The sequence below is a fragment of the Patella vulgata genome, chromosome 7 (assembly GCF_932274485.2).
Source record: "Patella vulgata chromosome 7, xgPatVulg1.2, whole genome shotgun sequence".
Lineage (NCBI taxonomy): Eukaryota > Metazoa > Mollusca > Gastropoda > Patellidae > Patella > Patella vulgata.
Window position 1 is genome coordinate 225,697 of NC_065885.2, and position 23,371 is coordinate 249,067.

General features: G+C 35.4%; 3 protein-coding genes across 5 annotated transcripts in view; 1 reads left to right on the plus strand and 2 right to left on the minus strand.

Annotated features, from left to right (window-relative positions):
• LOC126827736 (coiled-coil domain-containing protein 115) overlaps nucleotides 1-23,371 on the minus strand; it is a 319,045-nt gene that overhangs the window by 23,547 nt on the left and 272,127 nt on the right. The window lies entirely within an intron of this gene.
• LOC126827346 (DIS3-like exonuclease 2) overlaps nucleotides 461-23,371 on the plus strand; it is a 32,907-nt gene continuing 9,996 nt past the window's right edge. The window contains exons 1-15 of one of the 3 annotated variants that reach the window (XM_050556624.2): nucleotides 461-568; nucleotides 3,014-3,450; nucleotides 4,159-4,368; nucleotides 4,820-5,316; nucleotides 5,669-5,740; nucleotides 6,699-6,752; nucleotides 6,898-6,999; nucleotides 7,275-7,613; nucleotides 8,322-8,469; nucleotides 9,204-9,291; nucleotides 18,776-18,875; nucleotides 21,069-21,222; nucleotides 21,873-21,985; nucleotides 22,567-22,674; nucleotides 23,185-23,253. In XM_050556624.2, the coding sequence (XP_050412581.1) occupies nucleotides 3,066-3,450; nucleotides 4,159-4,368; nucleotides 4,820-5,316; nucleotides 5,669-5,740; nucleotides 6,699-6,752; nucleotides 6,898-6,999; nucleotides 7,275-7,613; nucleotides 8,322-8,469; nucleotides 9,204-9,291; nucleotides 18,776-18,875; nucleotides 21,069-21,222; nucleotides 21,873-21,985; nucleotides 22,567-22,674; nucleotides 23,185-23,253 (2,439 nt within the window). In that variant the 5' untranslated portion in view covers nucleotides 461-568; nucleotides 3,014-3,065. Of the gene's footprint in view, nucleotides 569-676; nucleotides 764-3,013; nucleotides 3,451-4,158; nucleotides 4,369-4,819; nucleotides 5,317-5,668; nucleotides 5,741-6,698; nucleotides 6,753-6,897; nucleotides 7,000-7,274; nucleotides 7,614-8,321; nucleotides 8,470-9,203; nucleotides 9,653-18,775; nucleotides 18,876-21,068; nucleotides 21,223-21,872; nucleotides 21,986-22,566; nucleotides 22,675-23,184; nucleotides 23,254-23,371 lie in introns of those variants that run through there. The other 2 variants (XM_050556625.2, XM_050556627.2) reach the window with 2 other exon arrangements.
• Nucleotides 11,881-13,647, minus strand: LOC126827347 (cholecystokinin receptor type A). Its single transcript, XM_050556628.2, has one exon. The coding sequence runs from the start codon at nucleotides 13,167-13,169 to the stop codon at nucleotides 11,982-11,984; it is 1,188 nt and encodes a 395-aa protein (XP_050412585.1). The 5' UTR covers nucleotides 13,170-13,647; the 3' UTR covers nucleotides 11,881-11,981.

Sequence of the window (23,371 nt, forward strand, 5' to 3'; positions counted from 1 at the left end):
GCAACAACCGCGATTTTATTGGCTGTTTACAGTACACAACTCAACACATTGATAAAACATGTCAGATGTTAAGTGAACTATGATGGTTATCAGATTGTATAACAAGGCACCCATGGCAAACCCTCTTTTACTGCCCACCAATCCCCTGATAACATACAAGCCTGTCACCTAGTCAACCCCATTTTTACAACCCCAAACACTCAAGTGGTCTAAAAAGTTGCACAGAGTGCAGCCTACAGGACATGTAATAGTGGAGGTTAAAATTTTCCCCGAACCTTTCACACAACCAGAGAAAATAAACACAAGTCATATAATTGTGGCAAAATGATTTAATTATTCCAGGTGTTGTGTTGATGAGCCAGGGTGATTCAGATTAGAACAAAAATAATTTATGAAACTTAATTGCTGAGGCATCCCTTAATCTTGACCTCGATTCAAATAGAGTTAGTTCCCTTGTCGTGTTTTCATACCTGAAGGATGATTTGGTAGACTGCTGGGTCCTCTAGGTTAATCATTTCATAACAAAACGAAACTGATGGAATGATTTTATGTTTCGCAGAATTTAAAGGTGGTCATTTCTTTTCTTAGAAATTGTCATTGAAGTTGTGCAATAAAATTTGTATAAAGTCTTTCCGGAAGCAGTGACAAATTGTAATGTCAAAGAGCCACCCATGGGCCATATCGCACACGTTTTCATCTGTAGCCTACACAGACCAGTCGAGTTTGACAGTTTAATTTTAAAGGAATAATTCAATAATAAATTGTACGTGTTGTGAGTGTTTTGACAGAATGTTTTATTTGACGACATGTAATAGTCAGACACCATTGTCTATTATGGTAGGCTACTAGACATGTAGCACAAAATGGACGTCCAGCAATTATTATGTGAACGCAAAAACGGGTATCAGGCGTATTCAATACCAGGCTAATTCATTACCGGTAAAATCGGCGTATTCAAGACCAGTATATTATAGGGTTGCTTGATCGGTATATAAAGGTGCTAAGTAGTACTCTGTCTATGGGTGTTAATTGATCAATTAAGACAAGACAATAGAAGGATTAACAAGGTATTTATTATATATTTTAAATAGTCATAATACAAACAAGAGTTGAAATATTTAATATTCGAAGACAATATTTACATATAAAACATCGTATGCGATTAATAATAGCCATAGTTTCGTATTCAACTTTGAACTGAGTATTGTGTTTAACTTGACGTTACTATTAATATTATATATTTTAAATAATCATAATACAAACAAGAGTTGAAATATTTAACATTCGAAGACAATATTTACATATAAAACATCGTATTCAGTTGATGCGATTAATAATAGCCATAGTTTCGTATTCAACTTTGAACTGAGTATTGTGTTGATGTTACTACTAATATTTCTTTATTTATCACATCAAAAATCAATGTTTTCAGCTGATGCGATTAATAATAGTTCGTAAATAACTGTGAACAGGGTATTGTGTTCATAATTTTTTTTTCTTTTAGCTTTATACTTGAACGGGGTATTGTGTTTATAAATGTGATACACTATTAATTTTTTTTTTCTTTTCTTTTATGGTTGATACAACACAAACAACACTACAATACACTTACAACACAAACAACACTACAATACACTTACGACGATGTTTCCGCAGAGGGACCGTACAGAAACGCACACTCTCTCAATAGCCTACTAGTATCCATTTCACCTGCATTGTAGTTGGTCCATAGAGAGAATATGCGTGTCTGCATAAGTCCAACTCTGCTTCGTTGGCATCTGCTGATTTTTCCTTCGGTGAGCATCACCATATCCATTTTGAGTTTCTTAGCTTCTTTGTGTAGTTCTGCAAGCAATAAATAAAATGGAACTGGTCCCCGAGTGTTCAGTCGAGAGTTGATTCGGTTATGCCACCCCTCGACGTCATTATTCGTGCGAACGGAGCGCATAAAAATGGACCAACTCTTCGCACTAAACACTCGGTTCGATATCCATTGGTTCTCCACGTACTCAAGGACACTAATAACTCTCTCATCTTCAGTTTTCTGGAACATGTCCATGAAGGCACCATGAATTTTCTCCTCAGGAAGGAATGGTAAGGCCATGAGTTGACGCAAAAAATTGTACGCATCCCCTCGCTCGTTGTAAGCAACCTGAAATGATAATAAAAATTTTACAAAATTGTAAGCATCCCCCCGCTCGTAATGTTTATTGATAATGATTACAGAATATTGGTTATTGAATATTAGTTGCCTATACATACCTGCAGACCACATTCCTGGATCTTGCGAAAGACTGCTTGCGACCAGTGGAAAATGCAACCTTTAATGGATGTTCCCGGAAAAGTATCCTTCAAGGCCTGCCATGTGGCTATTTCGAAGTCAGCCACGAATTCTCGTACAGCTAAAACTGGACACAACTCCTTAATAGCTTCAAAAACCTAGAAATATAAAATTATTATAAATGAAATTTACATAAAAATTTAATAGTATATTAATTCAATATTTATAATGTTTTAGCGATGAGATTGAATATACTTACATTGTTAATGTTTAATATATGAAAGAAATAAATTAAAACATACCTTGCAGTAATCTGCATTTAGCATACTTATGATTTATTGATTTATTTATGATTTATTTCAATACTTATGATTTATTTCAATACTTATGATTTATTTCATGATTTATTTCAATACTTATGATTTATTTCAATACTTATGATTTATTTCAATACTAATGAAAGCAAGCAAAATCTGTGAACCTATAATATACTGGTCTTGAATACGCCGATTTTACCGGTAATGAATTAGCCTGGTATTGAATACGCTAGGATTCCAAAAACGAACCATATTGACAATTTAAAATTGAAGTAGGATACAGAAGTCAAAGTTCTCCCTCAAAATGATTATAACTAATAAAGTATTGTATCTACAATACATGCCCTTCCACCTGCTAATGAACAAAATCTTTTCTGACTGTCAACATTTTAATCCCTTTTTTTTCATGTTACAGGATATTTGAGAGATTTTATAGTTTGAAGTGAAAGAGTAGAACTGTTAGTTAAATGGAAGGAGGGGATGATGTTGCTGTGGCAACGATGGAGAGTTCAGAAGGTAAAAGCTCAAAAGTTGACGGATCAAATGTGGCAGAGAAATCGGGGCCCAGTTTGACAGATGGACAGACAGCATCAGAAAAAACAAAGAAACCCAGAATTAGAAATAAAAAAAAGAAGAAATTGGCCAATTCTCCAGATGTAGAGATAGACGCAGTTATGTCCGAAAAATCAAAGACAAAGACAAAGGTAGAATTGAAGGGTAGTGATGCCTCATTGCCACCATCATCTACTTCTGGTGTGGCTGATTCTAAGAAGAAAAGGAAGAAAATTGTAGCCGAGCAACTGATGGAAAGGACAGATTTACATGATGTCAGTTCAGCTACTTCAAGATTAGGTAAATAGATTTAACTTAGTTGACTTACAGGAGCCAAGTCTCATTAATTTTAGTCAGAAAGAAAATAGTTCAGTTGAGTTCATTCGACACTGTAACCTGGGTATCATTTAATCTTGTGTTACAGCCTGATGTGTTGCTTTCATCAGAGATGAGACATGATCTTCACAATTAAATTTTCTATGCAAAATATTAAATGGATGTCAATTTGTTTAATAGATGCCTGTTGTGGAAGATAGATAGAACATTAAACCCGTTTTTATTTAAGTTTCATTTGTCTAGATTGGTTAGGGTGATGGAGAGGATCGCAGCTCTTTGGGGCAAGTAGCTACTAGTCATGAGTCACAGCTCATTGGGCAAGTAGTCAATCACAGCACCACATGTCTCTTATGAATTTTTACACGCTCATGTTTTAATGTGGTCGTATACTACCATACTGCCGAGCGTGGATTTTAAGGGGGGAGGGGGGCGTGGATGGCACACTAGATTTGGACCCCCGCACCCCCCCCCCCATTCACAGCTTCTAGATCCACTACTGCATACTGTCATCACACCAGTCCATTGTTTCATCTGTCTGTCCATTGGTTCATCTGCCTGTCCATTGGTTCATCTGTCTGTCCATAGTTTCTTGGGGCTATGGTTATCATCTGATAAAAACTTCACAAATTGTTCAAAACAAATTGTTACAAACACTATTGCATTTTCTTTCAGATTGTTTAAAAATTGATAGTAGTGGAGATGGTCGGAAAACTGGTGGTAGTGGAGATGGTCGGAAAACTGGTGGTAGTGGAGGTGGTTGGAAAACTAGTGATAGTGTAGGTGGCCGAAAGGCTGAGGGAGGAAGTTACTCCCGGTTGAAACAGTCTTTCGGTCAAGGTGACAGTCCACTTCCCTCTTTAGGTCCTAATGCTGTTTATCCAGGTAATTTTTAGGAAAAGGGAAATAACTCTTGGTAATAGTAAATTTAGAGTAAATTAGATTATATTATTATTTGAAATTGAAAAGAATGATATGAAAACACAAGGGATCCACAGTGACTTGTTTACTAACCAAGTGGTCCCCGGTTCGATCCAAGTGTTGGCAGAGAAAGTTCCTCCGGAATTTCCAGTCTGGTTTCCCCATGTCAGTGCAGGACCAAGGGCCTGTCAAGGAACAGAGTCTAGTCGTTAAGATGGGACTAAGAATTAAGGTCCCGTGCATACATTGACATGCACATAAAAAATACTATGATTGTTGCTTGCTAAGAAAAAAGGCTACTGGGGGCATTTTCCACAATTTTAATTTACCGCTATTTTGATTATTCATCAATAGAACTAAATGGATCCAGTTTGAATCAAAATACATGTATATATGCTAAATCCTCGTATTACAGGAAATTCTCAGCAACATTGGAGTCAACGAATGGAATACTATGAGGAGAGTGGACGACCAATTACTGGTAGGACCAATACAGGTAACCCTGGTTATGCTAGTCCACAAGGTGGTCGTAATAGTCCACATGGAGGTCGGAGTAGTTCACATGGAGGTCAGAATAGTCCACATGGAGGTCATAATAGTCCGCATGGAAATCAGAACAGCCCTCTTCAATATGACGATCAGCACTTCCAAAATTATGGGCAGCATAATAACCATAGGAGATCTAATTCTAGTCACCATGTGAAAGGTAACCCTCATCAAGGTCATGGTTATCATTATCCTCAACGTCAAGGTTATCCTCAAGTTTTTCAGCCATCAGTTCCTGGTTATCAGGGTCTAGACCAGCAATCAGGTCAAGGTCAAGGTTATCAGCATAACCAAGGTCATCAATCTGGTCAAGGTTACAAGAGACAGGGTCGACAAAATAATAAAAATTGTCAGCAAAAATATAAGGTTGGTTTTCTTATTTTGTTTTATTCAAGATATTTATTATTGTCTTGTCATACAATATTCGTGGGAGAAAAAATCCACTTGTGTAGGCCGACACATTCGTGTGAAGTTTATAAAAAACAAACCTTGGTGGTTCAAAATTGAGGAAGAGTTGGAGGAAATACTGCAGGTTCTCTCCCTTGCTTTGTACACGAAATCATTGAAACAAGAAGATACCATATATTAGTCTCAGTGATAATATTTATATCAAATACAGTATAATTGATAATATTTATTATTATCATCTTTATATCAAATACTGTATTATTGATAATATTTTTTAATACTGTATCTTTGGTAATATTTATAATTACAGACAATAAAATTTGATCCCTACTGGTCTAAACAAGATTTAGCTGATGGCTTAAAGAGACAAGAACTCATTGAGGTAAAATATTTTACTTTATAATAATTACCAAGCTACACGGGGATTGCTTCCTTCCTGGCCTGGGGGATTGGTCAGGGGTTGCTTCCTTCCTGGCCTGGGGGATTGGTCAGGGGGTTGCTTCCTTCCTGTCCTGGGTGATTGGGGGGGGGGGCTGAATGATTTACCTGGCGTGGGGGATTGGGTGGCCGAATGATTTAATGCATGCGTGAAAGATCACAAGTTCTGTCATTGAGTCAAGTGGCGTGACAAGAATTAGGGTGATGTGACGGGGAAAAGGGTTGCCTGTCTAACATCTTGGGTTTTCTCTGGGTCCCCCGGTTTCCTCACGCTGCTAAAGAGGGCTATGTGCAAGACAATTAGTGAAATAAAATTGAACCATGTGTTAGTCCCAAAATGACCTAGTTTGTGTCGATGGGCGTTATGACATTACCTAACAGTATCACGAAGTAACACAGGTACATATCTTATTTCAGGGTTTCTACCACGTATTGTAGTGTATCAGTATTTATAGTAAGAAGTTTATTTGTTGGAAGTCTTATTTTTTCTCCTTGAATTTACAGCCCGTTAGTTCAAACATTCAATGATCTTTAATGATCAGGGGCGTTGGATGGCCGAATGGTTAGCACGTGCGCGCGCTGTATCATAAGGCCTGTCATTGAGTCAACTGGCGTGGTTTCGAATTCCCGGTTGTACGTGACAAGGAGTAGGGTTGCCTGTCCAACCTCATGGGTTTTCTCCGGGTCCTCCGGTTTCCTCCCACTGCTAAAGACCCCTACGCGCAAGCGAATTATTGAAATAAAATTAAACCATATGTTTGTCCAGAAATGACCTAGCCTGTGTTGAGTGGACGTTAAACCCCATTTCTCTCTCTCTCTCTTTAATGATCATTATTTTATACCCTTAGCGTAATTCAAAGTGTTTTGCGGAATCTAACTATGTTTATATGATTATTTTACAGGGACCAATAAGAATCAACCCTAAGAATTATGAAGATGCGTACGTACCGTTACCAGTAAGTGTCTTTATTCTGTTAACAGAATTTTACTTGATAACGATAAGTGAATAATTATGATACAATTGTGACATGTATATTATATTATATTATTTATACAGGATGGTAGTTGTTGTGACATGTATTTTATATTATATTTATACAGAATGGTAGCTGTGACATCTATATTTGTGGAATGAAGAGTAGAAATCGTGCTTTAAATGGTGATATTGTTGCTATCCAGATTTTAGATAGAGATAGTTGGAAGGTAGGTCTTTCACTCTAGATCATAGGTGGAGAGTCTTTCACTCTAGATCATAGGTGGAGAGTCTTTCACTCTAGATCATAGGTGGAGAGTCTTTCACTCTAGATCATAGGTGGAGCTCTTTGGCAATGTCCAGCGATAATTCAACCTCCCGCTTATGCACTCAAACTTCCTTGGTTCTAATTCTTAGCTTTTTTTATTTCGGAAAATGTTGTTTTGTTGTGTAGTATCATTTATTTTATGAATATTGAAATGATGGACTTAATTGGATCTTGTAGGTTTACGAAAATGATCTTGAAAAGTATGAAACAGATATGAAATCAGAGAAGCAGAATGGCCTTAAGGGAGATAACTCTGATTATGAGAATTCTGGCCCAGATGTAGTTTTAGAAAGTGAAGAAATTGTTGATAAAGAAGCAAATATCAAAGTGAAAGTAGAATCCAATCCTGTGCCTAATGAACAAAATAAAGACAAAACTAAAAAAAGTGAGATGCAGAAAAAGAAGTATTTATCGATTAAAGAAGTGCTGAGTAGTGGAAGTTCGATAGCCAAAGATCTGCTAAAAATGGATGTTAATCACTCAAAGGCAAGCTCCTTCGTACAGAAAGTGGGAAAGGTAATATACTTTAATTTTAATCAAATTCTGCAATTATTACAGCACAGATTTTCTCATCATTAGTTGTTTTCCTTCAAATTCACAGGGATTGTAAATTGAAATTTAGATTTTAAATTCTGTAACTATCTTTGCATTCATAGCCTCCAGGACAGAGTTCTCAATGGAATATTTTAAACTTTGTGAGATGGTTTATTACAGGGGGGGTGGGGGGCGTGTGCGCGTTGTACATGTATCATACGGTCTGTCATTGAGTCGACGGGTGTGGTTGTCGATTCCCCAGATGTATGTGACGAGGAGTAGGGGCGCCTGTCCAACTTCATGGGTTTTCTCCGGATCCTCCACTTTCCTCCTACTGCTAAAGACCCCTATGTTCAAGCGGATTATTGAAATAAAATTGAACCATGTGTTAGTCCCGAAATGACCTAGTCTGTGTAGCATGTACTTTAAACATCATTTCTCTCTCTCTCTCTTGTCTTCATTCGGCAAAAGGAAGAACTTGATTGAATTTCACTAATTTTAGATCATAAATTAAAATGTTCTAAAGCTTAGTATTAGTCCATTTTAGATTTCTACAATTTGCTTGGTGTGATTTATTGACAATGATTTTAGATATAGAACGGACATCTTCACTACTTGTGCTTGTATAGTTGGCCTGACAAGCCCCAGTTTATAATTGGTTGCTTGTATATAGAATATGTTTTATTTTAGGTTGTGGGTATTTTGGAGAAGAAACATTCTCGTGCAGCTAGCGGCCATATTAAATTACTAATGGATAAGAGTAAGGAACTTGCTCTCTTTTCACCTTTTGATCATAGACTTCCCAGAATTCTACTTCCAATGGACGAATGCCCAAAAGGTTAGTAGTTGGTTCAGTATTTTTTTTCCAATGGCTGTATTTGAAACTAAGACATCTATTCCCTGATCATTTTATGGAGCTCAACATAATTTTACAATTATTAAAACCACTGTATGTCATTTTTAATTTCGCACAATATCGATATTTTTCATGGTTTAATCTATGTTAGAATTATATTCAAATTGATTAATTAAAGGTAAAAATCTAATCTAGCGATGGTCTTCAAATATTATATTAATTATTATTTAGACATTAATTAACATGAAAAGTTTAATTTATATCTGAAAATTGCCAGTTCATATTCTCAACTGTCACACACCATTGCCATGAATAGTCTCAAATTTCAGTGCTTTAATCAGCTTTCACATTGTTTAGGGTAAATAAATCTAGTATTGTGTGATTAATTTCATCACATTTCACAAGTTATTATCAATTTTATTGAGCCTGGTCATCATGGTGGGATTGAAAACTGAAATCTGCCTTTTACGTATTAATGATCTCTTGGCAGTTGGAATTTAAAAAAGCGTAGATGTAAGCATAAATGTTTCCACCCATGCATTGCACAGTTCACCATTTAAAGCAAATTAACAGTGTGTTAGTCCCCAAAAAAACCTGCATAAAGTGTTGATGTGATATTTTATGCTGTTCCATCCCATTCTCAAATTCTATTTATTTTATGTTTGCTCATCATTAGTACAAATACATTCAAACGTTTTTTTGTTATTCAATTTCAGATTTTTATGAAAGACCAGAGGATCATGCCTCTACTTTATTTATAGCCAGAATAATAGACTGGGAAGAAGAGTCACAATATGCCAAGGGGTAAGTTAAAGATGGGGGAGCCACTGTATCTCAGTGAATAAGGTGCTGGCTCTTTAAAAGGTACAATGTTTGATCCTAGGGGTTGACAGAGAAAGTTCCTCAGTGGTGCATTACGGTTGGCAGGGCAAGTAAAACTGAGGTCCTGTGTACATATTGGCATGAATTCTAGCTAGATGTAACTTGAGACGAGTTCTGTTGTAGCTACTGACGTCTCTTCCCTTTTATAGTGGCTTTCAAAAAAGATGAAAGAGCATCTAGGTTCCTGAAAGGTACAATAGATACAAAATTGCAGCTTTTAATCGAGAAGCATTCTGTACCTTTGAGGTCGCCTGGATGTCAAATGTAATTCGCTATTAAAAAAATGAGAGAGAGAGAGAGAGAGAGAGAGAGAGAGAGAGAGAGAGTTTAACATCCACTCAACACAAATAGGTCATTTTGGGACTAACAAGTGTCCTATATACTATAGTGGGGTCGAAACCACACTACTTACTCAATGACATACTTTATAATCCAAAGTGCATGGGTCAGACCAATCGCACCCCCCCCCCCCCTCCTATAAAAAAACACTATATATTACAAAAAGTCAAGGGTTTCAGTTTTTTTAGTTGGAATATTATTGAGAAACTTGTGGATTTCTAGTTCCATTTTATTAAGATAAAAATACAAAAAAAACCCCTCCGCATAGAGTTTATAAAATGTTTTACTGATTTACAACAAATAGATATAAACAATTAATACAGCTGATTGTCTTTCGTTGGTGCCTGTCAGTTGGTCTAGAGCAGGTTTGTTTAATTCTCTGTGTTTTTATTATATAATTGACATAAAACTAGGAATTGAACTAACGTCCAATATTGGTGAGACAAACATACAATCTGATGATAATATACATATCTCTTTATAGTTTATTTATTATACCCTACCTATCATAGCCCGCACAATAAGTTATCTTTCTGGTAAAATGTCAGAATGTTCACTTACATGGATAATACTCACCTTTATCTGACAAGGTAACAATAACGTTATTTTTATGTTTATAAACATTAAACTTGCCTCTGGCTTAAAAACATCAACGTAAATATTATGGTTTGAACAGGATATATAAAACATTGTAAATATAAATATTTCAATATAATTGAACATTATTAAATGATTAATGTATATTATTAAAGAGTAGGGTTGTCTGTCCCACCTCGTGGGTTTTCTCCGGGTCCTCCAGTTTCCTCCTACTGCTAAAGACCCCTACGCACAAGCGAATTATTGAAATAAAAATGAACCATATGTTAGTCCCGAAATGACTAAGTTTGTGTGGAGTGGACGTTAATTCCCATTTCTCTCTCTATTATTAAATATCAATGTACATTATTGAATAAAGATACGTAATTCAATATGAATGTACACTACATGTATATTTAAAATGGATGCATGGTATTAATTATATAATCTAATAGGTATGTTAATTAAATAAGGATGTAGAACATAAATAAATGTACACATTGTTTAACATAAATATACAGGACGTTAAACCCCATTTCATTTCATTTCATTTCAACATAAATATACACATTGTTTAAGATATGATCTAATAGAAATGTACATTATTCGATATATGTGATCTTATAATAATGTTCATTGTATAATTCACTAAAAACATGCATTCAATAATGGAATATCACATTTGTGTTTATAAATGAATAGAAATGTACACACAGATTGTATTTTTCATCACAGTTGTACAGATTTTAATATATAAAAACTTATAAAACTTTCTGCTTGTACATCCATACAATAATATTATTAATCTTTGAACATCATATCACAGTAACTTAAATGGTTAAATTTATTTATAAACAATATAGATATCTTTATATACAAACAACTATAACTTGCTACAGACACATTAATCGTATACAAATACTTTAAAATGGCTAGATCTCTACGATTCAGGTTCTCCCAAACAGATTGCTTAATTATCGAATAATACGCTACATTAAACTAAATACAGATACCGTCTTCAGTAGCCCAGTCGGAAGTTAAACCTCATTTTATTTCATTTCATGTATATATATTCTCTAAAATGGCTAGATTCTAGTTCCTGTAAAAAGATTGTTGCTTTCAATGGAGTTTATATGTTGATATTGTTTTTTAGGGATGACAATCTGCTTATAGATGTTGGCCTCATTAACATTGTAAGCCAAAAACTGTAACTAAATTTAGTAAATAATCTTTCAAAACACGAATCAAGCCGTATTACACTAACTGTATTGAACTAAATGAAATAAATAACAAGGTTAATCTGAACTCTTGTTTTAAAACATTTTGTAAAAAGGGAGTCAAAAAGTCAAAATTGGCATGTTTAACGATATTCACATTTTATTGTGCATCTTTTCATTGACTTTCCTCAGTCGATATAAATGGCAGTTTTCCTTGATCTTTAGTGGTTATTTTGTTGACATAATAACTTGCTAAGATGTCATTATTCTGCTTATTAATTCAGTTAATTCTTTACTTAGTCTTATTTCTAAATAATTTACAGCCACAAAATGTGGATAATTTTGAGTTTTTTTGGATGATTTATCCTTGTTTATGCTAAAAAAAAAAAGGTAAAACATCGAAATGAAATCCTACGTTTTTCTTTTCCCAGCATTTTATAAGTATGTATGATATATTCAGCGATTGGGACACATCTAACGTCACATACCACTACCCTTCTTTTTGATACATCGAGCGCAACATATTTTCTTAAATTGCGATCTGAAAACCTTGCTGGTTGCTGGGTATATAATAGGGTTAATCATGTTGCTGATAAAAAATATGTTATGAAGGATTTCTTGATACGAGAGAAGGTTAAACTCAATCAAATAAAACGGCATCCATGTTAGAATATAGATCAAGGTCACAAGGAATAAACGACGGGAGATTACCGTGGATAATTTATTGGACGAAGACAAATCAAAGAAATTGCTTGCCGTGTTTCCTTGCCGCGAAGATGTTGGGCCAACTTGAGGTAATGTCAAGGGGCCCGTAGTACCCCCAGAAATTGTAATTACAGGCATTGGTTCGGCCTCAGCTTCGGCAACTGCTGCTGCTGCTGGGGCCGCTGCTCCAGGATGGATTGCGTTATTCCACATTTTCCAATTGGCCTCTCGTTTACGTAAAGTTGAGAAGACGACAATGTACAAGACACTGATGGAGATTATCATAATGACATACATGATAAATAGAGTGAGGTGGGTTGTCAGACGGTCGTCAAATTCTCGTAGCGGGTTGGACACAAGTCGTGTGATATGACAACGCTCCGGATAAATTGTGAACGTCTGGTTATTTATCCTCATCTTGATAAAAACGGACGAATGAAGAGCAGGCAATAACGCTATTGTAAAGGCAGTTGCTACGGCTGAAAGCGACATAATCAACGCCCAGCGATTATTGAGACGCAATTTATGAGTTTTGCAGACGGCAAGATAACGATCAACGGCAATAATCAGTAAAAATAAACAAGATAGTCCAACAAAGGCGTAGGAATACCAGAGAGTTATCTTACAGATATAGGAATATTCTAAAGGTATTTCTATAAATCTCAATGCGATACATGTGGGAAGAACTAAAGTACAGATTAAAAAATCAGAAACCGCTAAACTTAGAATGAAATAAATCGATGGCGTTTTCTTCTTTAGATTTACATAAATTATAATAACCGTGCTGTTGCCAAGGATACCCAATGTACAAATTAAACCAAGAAATGCACTTATGGACAGATTCTCCGTTGAAAGACTGTCCATTACATCGGAGAACTCTGGCATCATCATGCTTATTTCACGAATTGTTTTAAATGTTGGGGCCACCATTTTGTATGGATTAGTGGACCGGTACATCGACATAAAAATGGTTACTTTGGCACATTAAATATTATGACCACAGAAATTATCTTTATGTTCCAGAAAATATTACAATATGTTCTTTTTCGTTATTTTCTTAACTCATTAAAACTGTTTTGGTATCTGGTTGATCTCGAATAGTTATTTCCTGATTACAACTTCACATTCAGAATATATAGCGTCTGATCTTTCCACCTTGTCCGTTTTTCAAGAAAGTTGTTCAGAATTTGGTGTAGAATCAGGTCACACACAGTTTTTCTTATTCTTGGGATTTTCCAACCTAAATTTGCAATTTGAATCCAAGCTGCTGTAAATTCTTGAATGTTATTTTAAAAACTGCATCCGTCAATTTTCACACTTTTATTGTTCACAAAATATATGTTTCTCTGCAGAAGAATTTATGCTAAACAATGCTAAACAAAAGTAGGGAGACAATCTTGATATGTTTAGATGGTGATTTATTATTGTCTTCGTAAAGGAAAGGAAATAAATCTGAAATGAAAGTTATATTGTTTGAAGGAAAGACGAATCGAACTATGAAATCACCTTGATAAGAGGACTATATTGAGACCAACTTATTGTATTTTTGTGCCTATCAAGGTAAGGTAATGATATACACCTTGAGTAAGGTGAAATGGAATTAAATTGGGGTTTAGTAGCTGTACCAACTGTACTAATGAAAACTAGCATAAGTCATGCAGTGTGCAGAGGTATCCGTTTATTCCTAATTTCAACTACCAAGGTTCTATGTGCACAGCCATGGTTTTTCTTCCCATCTGAATGACTATATGATATTCCTTGGTAGAGAGTAACTTTCCTAGCCAACAACAGGATTGATCCGAGGACCCCCCCCCACCATGTCTCCCAAGGCAAATGAGAACAAGGATTAGAAATTTCTATGGTTAATAATAACCTGGTTCTTGGGTATTATTATCATCTTACTTGATTTTATCAAAATCATCAACTGGATTTTGTATCTTTATTTAACATTTGGTTGGTTCATTTGTGCATAAGGTTAAGTAAGGGTTAGAGAATAGATGCTTTGGATGGCCCTAACGCTAACCCTTTATCACTCAATGCTCCATCTAGTGTCTGGAACTGCCTTAGTCCCATGAAGTAGTCATTATTTACATAGGTTACCAACTAATAAACACCAATCATTTAAAGTCACAATTAAATATTTTCTAAGAAAGTCAAAACATAATTATTTCTATGTCTTTTACACTCAATAGGTTGTCAACTCACTATTATACGATCATAGGTTATCTTTCTCACACTTAAAAATCTTCACACCGGAAATAATAACACAATTACCTCCCTTGTTTTCCTATTCCCCACCATGGAATAGCTATCTTCAAACGTTTGAATTTGAAGTTGAAAGTGATATTTTTGGCAATTTCTCAACTGGCAATAGTGAATTATAGGATTAATAGGATTATTCTTTAACACGGTAGGACTGTTTATAGATAGCATCGATTTTAAAAATATAACTTAAAAATATGAAATTCTAACTTTAAGAGAGAAACCGGTGAGTAATGCTAGCTTTCCACTATCATGATTGACATCGTGGTGATCCTATCATCAGGTCTTATCATATATTGAGGTCAATTGTAGCAATATTGTGTTGATCGTATTTAAACGTATCTGCACCTAGCATATCGTGTACTCAATAGGAACAATCCTATCGTATCGCATCGCACGAAAGTGGGAACCTGACATAATGCGGGTTTGTTCCTGGTGTTGGCCCAGAAAGTTCATTGGGATTTTCCGGCATGGTTTCCCCTGCTCCCTGCATTGGCCGAGAAAGTTCATCCCGATTTTCCGACTTGGTTTCCCCTTGTCAGTGATGCAGGACGGAGGGCCTGACAAGGACAGCTGTCTAGTCGTTCGGATGGGACGAAAACCGAGGTCCCGTGTACATATTGGCGTGTACGTAAAAAATCCCTTGGCAGTTGGAATTCGATATAAGAGTAGGCCGTAGCGCCGCTGCCCGGGAAAAATTTCCCTCATAGCACACTGTATGGCGTATGCCCGTCTTCATTAGCCCACGTTCGGAGCAGAACATTTCTGTCAGTTGTACAGGATAAGGACTCTATCGGATAGGACAAAAAAAAACAAGGTCCCATTTATACACATTGGCTTTCACATAAAAGATCCCTTGGCACTCGAAATAAGAGTAGGCCTTAGTGCCGCTGTCTGGGCAAAATTTCCCTCATAGCAAATTATATGGCGTAAGCCCGTCTTCATTAGCCCCTTCAGTGCAAACGTTAAACCCCATTTCATTTCATTTCATATCAGAAATTGGTTTAATATCCACTGGGCACAAATTAGAACATTTTAATACTAATATATGATATCCTTATTCTAATAGTTTGCTTGCACACTGAGAGGTGACCTAACACCTTATTATGTATAATAATTCTTACCTGTAAGATGTAATAAATTACCGTCCATCCTACTAACATATTTCATACATTTACATCATGACCTTGCAATAGAAAATAATTTTATTAACTGTTGGATTTTAACAAATTTTTTCATTTCATTTTACAATAATTATCTGTTGTACAGTTTTATATAAAAAAAAAAATATTTATTTTTCTTCTTTTTTTTTCTAAACTAAAAGGAAGGAGTGACTTTCTCTTCTTTTGAACTCACTCCATTTTTTTGGGGGGGAAGTCTGGTTTGACTTTGTTCAAGGACATATAGATTTAAAAAAAAAAAACTTTTTGGGACTTACCTGTTGATTATAATCGTTGAGAATTTTGTAAGAAAGAAAATCTCCTTCTAGATCCAAATCTATGATACATCTGTGCCTTACGCATCCTTTGATAGATTCCGTTACGTTGCCAAGGTAATTAAACATGTCCGCTGCTATGATTTACGATGTTGAATATAGAATAATATATTAATCTTCATTAGATCGCATTAATTATGATCATTATTTTCCTGTATCTGATATGTTTTGTTTTGTTTTTTTAACTCCCAAGATTTTGTTACTGTGTACATGTAATTTGATACAGTCTATCATATCATGCTTTACAAACAAAATTTAACTTCACACATGAATGCATACTCTACCTCATGCATGTCAAATAAGTAATCAGTCTTAGCAAATTTTATAATTAAAATTATTATTCCATGAAAATGAAATGGGGGATGAGGGGAGGCTAACATCCAACTTTACTCATCTATCCAGGTTAGTATAGACAGGATGATTATTCGAGTCATATTATCGATGTTTTAAAAAGCCATCAAAGACTTGTTGTTCTCCTGATTACTAATTAATTGTAAATAGATTTGTGTCTAGTGAGCAATAACTTGGATTGATTGTGATGAGTTGAGAGAAACAACTCGTAAACCTTAATAAATTATTAAACACAATCATAAGCCTATTGAAATTATTCTTTTAAATTTTTAAAAATACTCTCGTACCATAGGTGGATATTGAAATGTTCCTGATGTATTTACTGTCACCAATGGGCCTTAACTTTTTATTTTGAATGCGGAACAATATCATATGTGCAGTGTCTATGTCGTTAGTGGGGTCTGTCTGCTTGAATAGGGAGGGTTGGATGGCCGAAAGGTTAATTAGCATGTGTGTCGTGTGTGCTGTATCATAAGGTCTGTCATTGAATCAACCAGGGTGATTTTGAATCCCTGGTTGTACGTGACAAGGAGTAGGGTCGCCTGTCGAACCTCGTGGGTTTTCTCCGGGTCTTTCTGTTTCCTCCCACTGCTGGGGGGGTTGGATGACTGAATTGTTAGCGTGCATGCTGTATCATATGGTCTGTTATTGAGTCAACTGGCGTGGTTTCGAATCACCGGTTGTACGTGACAAGGAGTAGGGACACCTGTCGAACCTCGTGGGTTTTCTCCAGGTCTTTCTGTTTCCTCCTACTGCTAAAGACCCTACGCGCAAGCGAATTATAGAAATAAAATTGAACCATGTGTTAGTCCCGAAAGGACCTAGTTTGTGTCAAGTGGACTTTAAACCCCATCCCCATCTTGCGTTCTCTTCACTGAGAGCCACAAAAAATCACATCATTTTCTTTCCGTTTATTTGAAAAATGAAATGAAAATGAAATAAAAATGAAATGAAAATGGAAATGAAAAGAAATGAAATGGGTGTTTAATGTCCTACTGTTTGCTCCGACTGGCCATACAGCGGCGCTACAGCCTACTTTTATATCAAATACTAATTTCCAAGGGATCTTTTACTGTGTGCACGTCAATGTATACCCAGGACCTTGGTTTTTCTTCCCATCTGAATGACTAGACAGCTGTCCGATCTCTGTCCTGCACCACTAACAAGGGGAGACCACACCAGAAAATCCTGATGAACTTTATCGGCCAACATCGTGATCGAACCCAGGACTCCCCAGCTAGTGAACCAGCATCTTACTCATTTAACCACCATGGCTCCTCCATCATTTGAGATGTCACAGCCCGGCACAGTTTGCCTTGTTTTGTTCATGGGTGTTCTGTGAATTTCACGCAAAAACATGTGATATAAATTTGTATTGATAAGGTCTTGACTGATTTTTATAGCCCCACAACAAACTTTTGAGGAAGATACGTTGAATAATTTGTTTTCCTAATTAAATGTTAAATATTTAATCTGAGTTGCTATTAACCTGGTTTTAAGCCGTGAGAAATTGTCCGACCAAATGTAAATCATGTTCCGTTACTTTAAGTTAAGAGGTTTGGAAGAATATCTGTTTATTTATAATTTGTTATGAGATAAAGGATATATAAAGAATTGAGGAGTCAATATTAGAAATATTTTGTGTTACATATATAGTAATGCATGTTACTATAAATAACTATGTGATATTATAACATATAATAGGTTGTTATTAATGAGTACTGTATTATAACAAGGCTAATTTCAGGTGAACAGGCACAATACATTAATTATCATTTACCTCTTACAACTAATGTACAAACTGGTCCAATTTTTTTTACTTTGGGTGTATTTAGGATGTGGGTGGGGTGGATGAGGTTGGGGAGACTACCCTACCAATGATTGTTTTAGCTTCAAATGGTTTTATCACAGGGGCGCTACGGCCTACTCTTATATCGAATTCCAACTGCCATGAAATCTTTTATCTTTTACATGCAGGCAAAGTGTACACGGGACCTCAGTTTTTCGTTTCATCCAAACGACTATATGTTGTCCCTTACCATACCCTCTGTTCTGCTCCACTACCAAGGGGGCCCACGCCAGAAAATCCTGATGAACTTTCTTGGCCAGAGCAGTGATCGAACATTGGACATTCAGGCTAGCGAGCCAATGTCTTACTCACTGATCCACCGTGGCTCCTTGTAGACACTTCACTGTCCAATGATATAGTTGAACACTTCATCCAATACCAACAGTCAAATGTTCTTTTATGTGCATGGTGGGCGGTACGGTGGCTCAGTAGGTAGGATGCTGGCTCGCTAGTCTGGAGGTCACAAGTTCGATGAACTCTGCCAAAAATTTATCGGAAACTAGCTGTCATTAGTTTATTCATACGGAACAGGAACTTTTGCTTTGTTAGCATGTCTGAGGCAGTAATAATTCAGCAAGAATTAAAAGTTAATATTATTGGTATATATTTCAGTCAATTAACAAGAAGTTTGGGTGAAGCTGGGTTGATTGAACCTGAAACTGAGGCTCTACTTGTAGTGTATGATGTAGATTTTACTGAATTTACAGATGAGGTAAGTAGAATATTACAACTTAACAATACCCTTTTGATCCACAGCATCTGTTCCTATCGTCAGAGCCACCCTGGCTCACTGAGTTCGATCCATCTGGAAGACCTGGATTTCATCCCAGTGTAATCCGAGAAATGAAGGGCCTGACAAGGAAATGTGTTGATTCATACGGATAGTATGAACAGAACCAAAATTCTGTGTATACTATAGGAAACATGTTAAAGATACATTCTCACGAAAGTATTTAGAAGGTAGTTATTTCCAATAAAAGTATGGCAAATTTGGTACATACGAAAAGTAGAGACCCCCAATCTTACTAGAAAAATAGCGGATTCCCTGAAAAACACACATGAGGCAAGCACTAGTCAAAAATGTCAGGGTGTCACTAACAGGCCAACCAATGGCTTATTGTCTGCCAGCTTGACTTAGGGAGCACTTGTTATTTCTTGATTGTATAGTGAAGCAGTTTTGGAAACATTGAGGGGTTGAAACATTCAAAGACTCTGCCATTAAACGGTGAAAAAGCAGTTGCCAGAAGATAATCCAAGAATTTACATAGGCTACAATATGTATGGTTCGTCCATCCACAATTTCTTGTGAACACTACAGACTACATTTATCATCTTATTGTTTTGAAATTGATATATGTTGTTTGCATTAGTGAGAAGAAGAAGCCTATTTAATTTCAATAACTTCAGATAATTTCTTCTGGAATTATGGCCCTTGTTTCACTTTGTTGCACCTTGTGAATGCTCTAAGACAAAAGTTATCAACCGATCTGTATGAAATTTATATGTATCATTTAAATTTGTGAAACAAACAAACCTATTGAATTTCAGCAATTTCCGTTAATTAAATCTAGAGTTATGGCCCTTGTTTCACAACAGTTATCATCCGATCTGTATGAAATTTATATGAATCATTTAAATTAGTGAAATGAAGAAGCCTATTGAATTTCAGCAATTTTCGTTAATTATGTCGTGAGTTATGGCCCTTGTTTCACTTTGTTGTACCTTGTGAATGGTCTAATGACAAAAGTTATTATCCGATCTGTATGAAATTTATATGTATCGTTTAGATTAGTAAAATGAACAAGCCTATTGAGTTTCAGCAAATTTCCATTAAAGATACATTATGTAAGATTTAGATAAAGAACTAGCCATTCCTGCTATAATAGTTCGAAAGTAGATGATGTAAAATGAATAATTTGAAAATTTCATTCAAATTACTCTATTGCAAGCGAAGATATTAGCCTTTGAAGGTTTGAAAGACGTGTACAATAATTTCAACCACCGTACTGGTTGATCGAAGCTAAGTCTCGGTCCTCCATATTTGATTAAATCATAGTATCGCTGAACCATTCTAATCTATTTAATATCGGAGAAATCTGATGCCATCGAGAGTTGATTAAGGCCTGGATCAGTTAATTAATGTCTAATTAATACTTTAGAAAACATTTCAGGCCCAAAGAAAGACCTGCAATAGGCAGATTTAGCTCTTGCATAATGCATGTTTAACTACATCTAGAGTTATGGACATTGTTCAATTTGTTGAATCTAATGAACGGTCGAACGACAAAAGTTATCACCCAAACTGTATGAAATTTATATGCATCATTTATATTAGTGAAATGAAGAAGGTTATTGAATTTCAGCAATTTCCGTCAATTACTTCTAGAGTTATGGCCCTTGTTTTACTTTGTTGAACCTTGTGAACGTTCGAACGACAAAAATTATCACTCGATCTGTATGAAATTTATATGCATTATTTGAATTAGTAAAATGAAAAAGAGTGTTGAATTTCAACAATTTCTGTAGATTACTTCCAGAGTTATGGCCCTTGTTTTAGTTTTTAGAACCTTGTGAACCGTCAAACGACGAAAATTTATAATGTCGTCTGTATGAAATTGTCTATTAAATGCCCCTAATTACCAATAAATATGCGACAACCCTTGTCGACCGCTCGGATGATTTAGCTGCTGTGGGAATATGTTTTGTTGCCTGGCAACCTATCTTTGGTAATTTTAAATGATTTTTACGAATTTTTAAACAAAGATTTGATATTGAATGAATGTGAAAGAAATTAGTGCTAGATACACAAGATTAAATGATACCTGGGTTACAGTGAAACAATTTCACTCATAGCACACAGCATTTGTATAACATAAGTTAGAATATTTATGTGTATATTTTTTAGACTTTAGCCTGTCTACCACAGAATCTACCATGGAAGATACCCGCAAGTGAGTTTGAATATCGTCGTGATTTCCGTAAAGAATGTATCTTTACAATAGATCCCGCTACAGCCAGAGATCTCGATGATGCTGTCTCGTGTGAAACTCTAGGAAATGGTAAATTTTAATTACAATTTAATTGCTACTCAAAAAGATACAATCTAATTCTCCGTGAACAAAAAACTTTTAAAAATAGGCTGTTTCAAAATATAATTATTTTTATGAACTTTGGATATTGGAATTTAATGGAAAGAAATGTAAACATTAAATGGAGAACTGACTTTAATGTTTGGATTGCGTATGGTCTTTGACTGGCATTCTGCTTCGTTGTTTCTAAGATATTAGCCCATTAGCCCTTGGTGCATGTAATTATCGGGGTTTTGTTGCTGATTTTAAAATCTACCAGAAACTACTAGACCTTCTCAAATCACAGAATTAGTATACAGTCCTTAAAAAGATCAGGTGTATTCACGTGACCAAATGCTTTGAGACGACAGAGAACAGCAGTTTCCAGCTGTTTGAGACACTGAAGTTTCAGACTGCTTGAGATGGCAACAGTTTCCGACAGTTTGAGACACTGAAAATAGCAGCATTTTTGAGACGCTGGGACTGTTAATACTCTGGAAAGAGCTGTTAATTTCTGGCTGTTTCAGATGCTGGAGAGAGAAGTAGGTTCGTTCCGTCCAAGTGCTTTAGGGTTTAGCTGTTTTAATTTAATGTTAATTGAAGTATAAGTTGAAAGAGTTTATAATTGTTATTTTGTTAAGGTATGTATGAAGTGGGAGTACATATTGCTGATGTCAGCTTCTTTATTGATCCGCGATCAGCGTTAGATAAAGTTGCTGCTGAACGAGCTACTAGTGTTTATCTCACACAAAAGGTATGTACAATAATCTTGTGTACGTGTCATTGTACAATAATCTTGTGTACGTGTCATTATTATCTGTTTTATCTCATACAAGGTACAATGATCTTGTTTATGTCATAACTATCTGTGTATCGAATTCAGTGGATTACAGCTGTCTGAAATGTTGGGAATGGATGGATTTACAAAGTTGTAGACAAGGCTGTATTAAGATCTTTAGAGGTCTGGAGAATTGAAATGGTTATGGTGCTCGCAGATAGCCTATATGTAACTTCAAATAAAAACACTTCTAAAACGTGAAATAAATAGTTTTGTCAAGTCTGCAAATAATGCACTATTTTGTGGCCTGGTTATTTGCCATTCTTGTTAACTGTATATTGATGTGTTTCTGGGGTCATTATTGAAGGTACCTTCTTGATCTATATACACATTACAGCTTATGAATGGATTTGGTTGTCAAGAAATGGACATTTATTATTATTTATTATTTGATTGGTTGAGATATTTCTTATACTGTAGATACTTGATTTATTTACACCTTTGATTTATGGTTTAAAGGTTTCGGTCATTTACCTTAATGATTATTTTGTTACTAGGTTATACCTATGTTACCACGGTTACTATGTGAACAGTTGTGTAGTTTAAATCCTGATGAAGACCGTCTGGCATTCTCCGTCTGCTGGAAGATGAATGATAAAGGGGAGGTAACTACAGTTTAAAATGTTAAGAAGAATTTCAAAGTTTTACCCTTTTTTTTTCATAAGCAGTATTTTATTTCAATCATATTTTAAATGAAATAAATTAGTGTTTATGACTGAAAACATAGATTTAACTTTAGAACACAGTAAATAGAGTTTATGAATGAAAACATAGATTTTACTTGGGAAATAAATTAGTGTTTATGACTGAAAACATAGATTTAACTTTAAAACACAGTAAATAGAGTTTATGAATGAAAACATAGATTTTACTTTAGAACACAATAAATAGAGTAAGATCAAAGTAATTTCTTGTAAATATCCAAATTTAATGTTAAAAATCTCAAATTTAAACACGAGATAAGTACAAATTATACATTTTTGTAAATATTAAAAAATTGGGGACAAAAAATATTTTGATATGTAACCAAAATTCCTTGACATCAAATTCTTGATTATATTGTGACAATGCTATGTCATATCCTTTCATTGGTTGTATGTTATATTTTTGTTCAGATATTTGAAGTATGGTTTGGTAGAAGTGTTATTAGATCCTGTGTTAAACTCAGCTATAATCACGCTCAGGTAATAATATTTTACAGTTTTGCTCCGAACTGGGCTAATGAAGACGGGCATACACCATACAGTGTGCTATGAGGGAAATTTTGCCAGGGCAGCGGCACTACGGCCTACTCTTATATCG

Bases quoted from the DNA above. Each gene is read 5' to 3' on its own strand.
- LOC126827347 (XM_050556628.2), bottom strand. From the start codon at position 13,169: ATGTCGATGTACCGGTCCACTAATCCATACAAAATGGTGGCCCCAACA.